Source organism: Palaemon carinicauda, chromosome 27 (genome assembly GCF_036898095.1).
Source record: "Palaemon carinicauda isolate YSFRI2023 chromosome 27, ASM3689809v2, whole genome shotgun sequence".
Taxonomy (NCBI): domain Eukaryota; kingdom Metazoa; phylum Arthropoda; class Malacostraca; order Decapoda; family Palaemonidae; genus Palaemon; species Palaemon carinicauda.
Genome location: NC_090751.1, coordinates 77,946,953 through 77,956,484, shown reverse-complemented (window position 1 = coordinate 77,956,484; position 9,532 = coordinate 77,946,953). Strand labels below are relative to the sequence as shown.

Here is a 9,532-nt window from a genome sequence, read left to right as displayed (position 1 = left end):
GAGTATCCGATAATTCTATTATCGCCTTACTGCCCGACTATAAAACAGAAATGATGGATAAAAATCAAATTGTATACGTTCCTTCTATTTTTCTAACTTACAAAGTAGAAGATTAAGTAATTAATCAACTAACGCCTCTATACATTATTAAAACCCCGCAAAATAATATAACGGTATTAATTTAACAAACAAACAAAGGTGTTTATAATTACTACACTCTTTTTCTTATTTATAGCCAAATTACTTAAACACAACTACTTGGGAAATAATTTTATGTTGGTAACAATTATAGAAAATATATACTGTATATATATATATGTATATATTTATTATAGTGAATATATATATATATATATATATATATATATATATATATATATATATATATATATATATATATATATATATATATATATATATATATATATATATATATATATATATAAACTAATAATTTCTATTAATATCAATAATATTATTGTTGATAACACTTACATAATGTATGAAATAAAAGAAATCCACGGAGATTTGTTTACGTGTCCAAAAAATGTATCATTGGCGCATTGCGTTTCCCGGGATTTTTACATGGGGGGTGGAATTGCTTTAGCTTTTAAGGAAAAATTCGATAATGTTCAAAAAATTAAAAATCAAAATTGTAGTGTGGGTAATGTAGCCATTTTAGATGAAAATGAACGATTCATTTACTATTTAGTAACCAAAGAAAAGTACTGGGAAAAACCTATATATGAGAACTTGTCTAGTTCTTTGTTGTCCATGAAAAATCATGCATTTAAAAATAATATATCTAAAATAGCGATGCCCCGTATTGGGTGTGGAATAGATGGTTTAAAATGGTCATGCGTTAAAAACATTCTTAGTGATATTTTTTCAATTTACAGACATTGAAATAAATGTTTATTATTTATAAGATACCGAATAAAAGCATTTGCTTTATTATTGTTATTCTGATTTACGAGAGGAAAAAATGGAGGGGGTGCATTATTAATTTATCATTTCTCTCTAATATTTTTTTGGTTTTTTTCATATATATTAAAAAGACTTTTAACCCTGGATAGGTACGGGTGGGTCGTTTGCGACCCCGAGCGTCAAAAAAAAACAGGTTTTTCTCACGTGACTCACCCCGTGACTGAATTTGTGGGTGATCGACCTGCAGGAGGTGTCTCCCCTACACGCTCTAGTAGTGTCCAGATGTGCATTGCTGTAGCTGTACTCCTTCCCCGATTTCTGAGACGCGTCGGGGTCGTTCGCGTCCGAGTTTACCCTTCTAGGGTAGTTTGCATAATTATCAAAGTTATTACGTATTATGAAATTGTCGTAGAATGGTGCAACTTGTATAGGTTATCAGTTGTGGAAAGTCTTGGTGGATTGTTTGGCTACCATGTGCATGTTTTTTTTTTTTAGTTAAAATGTCGTTCATCACCACGAGGACCATTTTACCGCGAGTGCCCCTTTTTCATTTTTTTTCATTTTTTTGCCAAGTCATTTTTCCGTAAGATATTGCCAAATAATGTCGTAAAACTTTTGCTTGTTTAGTGTTGGAAAGTGTGTCTAGATGATCTGGCTACCCATGCATGACTTTGTTTTTGTCAGATACGACGTAGTTATTGGTATATTGGGTATTTAACTGCGGTTACCAATTTCTGTTTTTTTTTCAATATTTGTAAAAATTACTACGTAGTAAGGAATTGCCGTATATTATTCATTTTTTTTCATGTTTATGTGTTAGAAAGTGTGCCTTGATGGTTGGGCTAACACGTGCATGTCTTTTTTTTTATCTGAGATGTCGTATATTAGAATGTCGGGCATTTTACCGCGAGTGTCCCTTTTTCCTTTTTTTTCATTTTTTTTGCCAAGTCATTTTTCCGTAAGATATTGCGAAATAGTGTCGTAAAACTTTTGCTTTTTTAGTGTTGGAAAGTGTGTCTAGATGATCTGGCTACCCATGCGTGATTTTGTTTTTGTCAGATACGATGTAGTTATTGGTATATTGGGTATTTAACTGCGGTTGCCAATTTCTGTTTTTTTTCAATATTTGTAAAAATTTACTACGTAGTAAGGAATTGCCGTATATTATTGATTTTTTTTTCATGTTTATGTGTTAGAAAGTGTGCCTTGATGGTTGGGCTAACACGTGCATGTCTTTTTTTTATCTGAGATGCCGTATATTAGAATGTTGGCATTTTTCCGCGAGTGCCCCTTATTATTTGTTTTGCATTTTTTTGCTTAGTCATGTTACCGTAAGGAATTGGCAAGTAGTGGTCGCAAAACTTATATTTTTATAGTGTTGGAAAGTGTTTTTAGATGATCTGGCTACCCATGCCTATTTTTTTTTTAGCCAGATATGGCGTATATATAAGTATGTGTTCGATTTTCCTGTGATTGCCATTTTTTCGTTTTTTCCCATTTCTTTCAAAATTACTACGTACTAAGGAACTATCACAGAGTAATATTTCATTTATATGTTTATTTGTCGGAAAATGTGCCTTGATGGTTTGCCTAGCACGTGGCTGAAATTTTTTTTTTCTGAAATGCCGTATATTAGAATGGCCATTTTTCCACGAGTGCCCCTTTTTATTTGTTTTGCATTTTTTTGCTTAGTCATGTTACCGTAAGGAATTGGCAAGTAGTGTCGCAAAACTTATAATTTTATAGTGTTGGAAAGTGTTTCTAGATGATCTGGCTACCCATGCCTATCTTCTTTTTTTAGCCAGATATGGCGTATATATAGGTATGTGTTCGATTTTCCTGTGATTGCCATTTTTTCGTTTTTTCCCATTTCTTTCAAAATTACTACGTACTAAGGAACTATCACAGAGTAATTATTCATTTAGATGTTTATTTGTCGGAAAATGTGCCTTGATGGTTTGACTAGCAAGTGGCTGAATTTTTTTTTTCTGAAATGCCGTATATTAGAATGTTAGCCATTTTTCCTCGAGTGCCCCTTTTTATTTGTTTTGCATTTTTTTGCTTAGTCATGTTACCGTAAGGAATTGGCAAGTAGTGTCGCAAAACTTATATTTTTATAATGTTGGAAAGTGTTTCTAGATGATCTGGCTACCCATGCCTATCTTTTTTTTAGCCAGATATGGCGTATATATAGGTATGTGTTCGATTTTCCGGTGATTGCCATTTTTTCGTTTTTTCCCAATTCTTTCAAAATTACTACGTACTAAGGAACTATCACAGAGTAATGATTCCTCTAGATGTTTATTTGTCGGAAAATTTTGTTTACTTTTTTTTTTGATTGAATATCATCAAATTTTTTTAGCTAAAATATTGTTTTACATTTTTTTTTTCGATTTTATTTCCCTTCAAAAAAATTTTTTTGGGTCAGAATTTTAATTTTATATTCGTAAAATAATCGACAATTATCCAGCAACCCACCATACAATTTTTATGCATATCCAATAATAATTAGATTAGTAAATAACACCTTGAAATTGACATACCCTTCCTACATTTCAAGTGGCAGATTAGGGAGTCTGAGTCAGTGTGGTTGGCGGCCATTTTGTGGACATATCCGAAGCGTAAGCTGCCCTATCTATATATATTCTTGTTCCCTATAGAATTTGTGATATTTTGGTATATTTTTACCTGCATAAATATCATATTATATATTAAATATATGTATTTTTTTACGGAATTTCTAAGTACTCAAAAAATTACCTTTAGATATGGCCCCTGATATAAATGTAATTTACAAAATAATGAAGATTTTTTTACATATTTCTATTTTAGGATAACATATGTTTATTCCCTAAAAAAATTAGCCACTTCCTATTTCATTTGGGTACCCAAAAAAATTCATGAAATTTGGACAAATTTTTTTGGCCAAAAAAAGTTACCCTTTTTTTCTCTTTTCAGATCTTCACCTCCATGGGTCTGACTTCATCCAAAATACATCAAGATGTGTCCTAAACATTCAAGAATCAATTCCTAAAAGGATTTGTGTATATATGTATAAACTTTTTTTTTATGAATTTTTATGTCAGGTCTTTTTTTTTCTACTTAATTTTTTAAAATATTTATAATAAATAGTTTTTCTGCAGATGAGTAGTATTTATCTATACAGTTGTTTTAAGCATTCATTGAAGTTTTTTTTGGCAAAAGAAAAAAGGAGGTTACTGCAAAAACTGATTTTTCAAGAATTTTTTTTGGCGTCGGGGTCGTTCGCGTCCGAGTATACCCTTAAAGGGGTGTCCGAGGACCGTACCTATCCAGGGTTAAAGTTTGATATTAAAATAATCCACGTTATGATAAGCATAATAATCATAAAGAATAAAACAATTTTATAATATTTCATATATCTAGTTTTTTATTTTACTTAAAAAATATAAGATAAAAGTAGCCTTCTTGTCTTGATTATTAATTACGTATACTTCTTGTGGTTAATACAATTCTCATCATGCAGGTTTTTATAAAAACCTTAACAGGCAAAACTATAACAATAGACGCAAACCAGTCTGATACTATAGAAAATATAAAGTATAAAATTCAAGATAAAGAAGGCATTCCAACAGACCAACAACGCCTTATATTTGCAGGCAAACAATTAGAAGACAATCGGACACTTTCTGATTACAACATTCAAAAAGAAAGCACCATTCATCTCGTGTTAAGACTAAGGGGTGGGGGGGGAAGCACCTCATAATAAAATAAAAGTTATTAAAACTTAATCCAAATAACATATTTTTGTACAAAATTTTCTCTGTATTTTATTATCATCCCCCCATTTGGGTAAAATCATTTGTATATAATTTTGATTTGATAGTAATTCATTTCCTTCTTTACTAAATTTTTCGTTTAATAACCGGTACTCATATTCGGATAATTTTAACCCGATATTAATATCATTACCGTAAGCTTGATTTTTATAATAATCTTTCTCAGTAAGAATATCATTAATTTTTTTTGACTCTTCATCTTCATTTTTGTTTTCATTGGTGATATCCATTACTCTTTTTATGTAAACTGATTCTTTAATATTGTTTTCTATTATTCTATGAATGCATGATTGAATAATGGAGGGAAGGTGTGAATTTTCATTAATATTTTTACACTCATTTGCAAAAATATGGGCAAAATCTTTTGGGGTAATTGATAATTTATCAACATCAATAAGATTTTGATTCAGCAATTCACCTTCTAGATAATCTCTTAATTTATTTTCCAGTGTTTTTGTTTTTATTTTGCCTAATTTTTTCATGATACTCATTGATAACTAATTCTATTTTAATGGTATATGTATATAAAAAAAGTTAAAGAATTCAGTGTAATACTTTTATTCATTATTACTTATATACTTAATTGATTGATTATATAAAATATAAAACTACCAGAAAGACATTATTTTTTTTATTTATTTACCAGAAGGTCCAAATCCTTTATTGCCCCTACAAGATTCTATTTCCCATTTTTCATTTTTGATGTTTTCAACTAAACAGATATCAATTCCCGAAAAAAATTTTATTTGGGCAATTCTATCCCCAATATTTATTTCAAAAGAATTATTTGGATGAGAATTATGCAAGACCACTTTTATAGGTCCATTATAATCCGAATATATCATTCCCGCAACAACATCTACATAATTATTCAGAGCTATGCCAGACCTACATTTAATCTCTCCGTGTATTTTGGAAGGAAATTTCATACATATGCCATTATCAATGGCAATTCGTTGACCGACAGGAATATTTTCCTTTTGAGCACTATATAAGTCATAACAAGCCGCCCCCGTTGATCCTTTAGTAGGACATTTAGCATTGTCTGAAATTAACTTAAAGCTGACTTTTAGAATATTTTCCTCCATTATAATTATTTCTTCTGGGTGTGTAGTAATATGACTATATAATACCAAGAGCATTACCATTTATATGAAATATTTTTGGGAAATAATAATAATATTTATAACCTATTGTGGCAAGCCAAAACGATCGATAATTTTTTTTTTGACCAAAAAAATCTATTTCTGTCTTTTTACGCATATAAAAAATAGGACAGTCACGATTACTGCATATAACTTCTTTAATTAATGATCCTTGACACCTTTGACATTCAGTCCAAAATTGATTAAATTTTTTTTTCGAGTGTAGCTAATTTTTCAATGTGGTGTGTATACAAATCTGTTTCGTGTACTTTACAATTATTACATAAAGCGTTATATTCTACATCATCGGGTACTATTTTTCTTTTTAATAAAGGAATTTTACAATTTATACAAGTTGGATGTATTAGAAAAAATTGACTTAATGGTCCTACTCTACTTATTGGTAAACTCTTTTTTTGTGTATGCTCTCCTATTAATATATAAGATTCGGTTTTATCACCGAGAATAGGTTCAAATATTCTAATAAGTGGCTTACTTAATTGATGTTTTAAATAATAATCATAATCTAATGGAATATTATTTTCTAATACATATATTGGATCTTCAGCCCTTTCATAAATAGGACTTTTTTTAAATCCACATATAATAACGTATGGAATTCTATCGCCAAGTTTTGGAGCACTACCGGCATCTCTTTTTCTTAATTTGATGGCTAGCTCATTGTGAATTTGCTTTCCTTTATATTCTTCTGCTTTTTTTGTTAACTCCTTTGTAATAACTAATTGAGAGATGTCAATCTCATTACAAAGTAATTTTGATATGGTTTGTTTGACAAAATTAAGGGCTTCTATTGGGTTTCTATCAATTAAGATTTTTTTCAGACAAGTATTTATGACCTTAGCCACGAGTGGGCAATTGTCTCTACGAATTGTTTCTAGCCCCTTGCAATCTATTTTATCATAAGTATTAGCATTTGTATAATAAAGACCAGCATATCTTTTTTTGTTAATAAGCAAGTAAGGGAAATATATTTTTTCAAAATCAAGTTTGATTGGCTTGATAAAAGACTGAGTCACATGATTTGCCGCCTCCTTGCCCAAATTTATGGCCTCTTCTAAAGTTTCAACTCCAAAATTAATCATAACAGAATCGGTATCACCATATATAACTATAGCATTGTTATATTTTTCTTCAATCTTGTTTTTGGTAAGAGAAATCATCGTTCTTCCAAACGCCGTAACACTTTGTGATATATCTAAACACGGCAATTTACCAATTTGTGCGCCCGTAAAACCATAAACAGAATTAGCCAATATTTTATATGCCAGTTGTCTACCATCAAAGACTTTCTTTTTCCATGGATCTTCTTCGTTTTTTAATGCAATTTTCGCCTTATTACGAGCAATTAAAAAGGATTCTAAAATTTCTGGAATTAATCCCTTGCGCTTATGACATTTTACAAAATAATTATTAGAAGGTGTAATGATATAATCGTCAGTTTTCAAAGCCATTTGATTAATATATCTTTTATCAATAAAGGTTGTATAACACAGATTATGTGCTATCATTATCGATGGATATAATGATACAAAGTCTAAAGTAACGATTGGAACGTTATAATATCCTCTTTTTGGTTCAATAACTGTAGCTCCTTCATATTCAAAACTCTCCTTTTTATCAAACACCGGTAATACTAAATTCTGTTCTTTGGCTTTTCTTAGTATTTGTGGAAAAATTTTAATCTGTTGTCCTCTATTTATAACATATGATAAAGGAATGCCCGTTACGCGTGCCACTTCTATATAATTGACTACACACATCAATTTATTCAATAATTTTAAAGGAAGAATAGAATCTTTTAAACAATATTCAGCCAGTCTTTTTCTAGTCTGATCATTACCATTTTGTAATTCAGAAATTATAGAATGATGAACATCTTCTTTTTGTTCGTTAAGAAAATGATAAGATACAGAATTTAAAGTATATGACCGAAGTTTGTGTTCTTTTAGTATTATTGTTAAAAGGTCCATTAAACACCGTCCATCTATGTTAATGATTTTGTTATTTCTTTTTCCTGTTTGTTTGTTTTGGGTTATGGTATCTAATATTGTAGATTTTATTCCTTTTACCCTTCCTAAATGAGCAAATACTGGCAAGTTTAAATGCTTGGCGCGGTTAAGTAAATATGGTAAATCAAAATTATTAATATTATATCCAGTAATGATATCGGGGTCAATAAACAATAGGAATTTTGACCAATTTTCTAACATTTCTTTTTCTTCCTGAAATGAAAAAATTTTAGAGCCTACAATGGGAGCACAACTATTCAAAGTAAAAACAACACTTATGAATGGCTCAGTCTCTCCGTGCCGCGTAACAACATTTCCAATTTGTATGACCAGATCTATTTCGGGTTCTGGAAATATTCCCCGTCTTCCCCCACACTCAATATCAAAAGATAATATTCTGAGTGGGGCAATAGACGCCCATTCTCCTTCGGGTTCATAAATAATTATTTTTTCCCACTCAAAAACGTTAACCTCTAATTGACAAGTAGTATTTTTAAAATTTGTCTCATTATTTTTTATTTCCCACTCACCAATAGGTAACTCGATCCAACAACAACCAGGCATCTGAGCATCTGTCATAAATCTAAGTGTGAAATCAACATTTGATTCGTAAACCCGAAAGTGAGTGGGATGTTTATCTATCACTAACCCATTTTCAAGAATAATTTTAGCTATAGATATTAATTTTGGTAAAGCCACAGTAACTTTAAAAAAACACAATGATGACGATGATTTTTTTTCTTGATATCCATATATACTTTGTTTAAACACCCTATCTACACTTAATACGTATTCCTTTAATCTAATTTGATCTTTTGTTTCATTCAAGTAGATTTTTCGATTCAGAGCCCTTTTTATTTGGTCTGAATATGAAACTTGTTTTTGTGAATCTAATAAATTCCCAGAAACATATATATAAGGAAAAAATCCAAATACATTACAACAAATAGTATTCCCTATATCATTTAATCCAAATAATCTTATTATGGGTACCTGCTGCTGCTGCTGCTGCATATTATAACCACCACATTCCTTTTTTTCTTACCGGATAACCAATATAATAATCAATATCCATCTGCTGAAAACACAATTTATTTGTATTGGGAGTTGATAATGGTGCTGCTGGCCTATTCCATTCTTGGAGGAACCTATTTTTATTATCACCATTTTCAAAAAATTGCCGCAATTTGCTTATTTTACAACTCATTTTGAATTATATCTTATGAAAAACTATTAGACGTAATACCAATTTCATGTAAAGCCGTTTAAAAATAAACGGCTTATATATATATAAATATCTTTTAAATTACCTGGAAAATAAATTTATATTAAATTTGTAAATTGGGTACCTTTTTTGTTATACTAAAAAATGGCAACATATTATGCATTCCTTTTTAATAAAAAATGTTTACAAGAAGAACAAAACATAGATGATATTGATAGTATTACCTATTATATGTTAAAACCCAAAGACTTGGCCTCACGGATGACATATAATATAAAAAAACATGGCCACAAATTTGAAAAAATTATTATTTATTGTATAACTGATGTGATAAATTTGAAAGAATTCGCTATTTTTCCTGAAGTCGGCTCATCTGGCAATTATTTC

At 30.0% G+C, this 9,532-nt stretch overlaps 1 protein-coding gene across 1 annotated transcript; it reads right to left on the bottom strand.

Annotated features, from left to right (window-relative positions):
- Positions 1 to 5,935: 5,935 nt before the first annotated feature.
- Positions 5,936 to 9,127, bottom strand: LOC137620977 (DNA polymerase delta catalytic subunit-like). The gene is given in 4 exon segments (XM_068351418.1): positions 5,936 to 5,971; positions 5,973 to 6,104; positions 6,106 to 8,928; positions 8,966 to 9,127. Coding segments are annotated over 4 exon segments (3,153 nt in total).
- Positions 9,128 to 9,532: the final 405 nt, after the last annotated feature.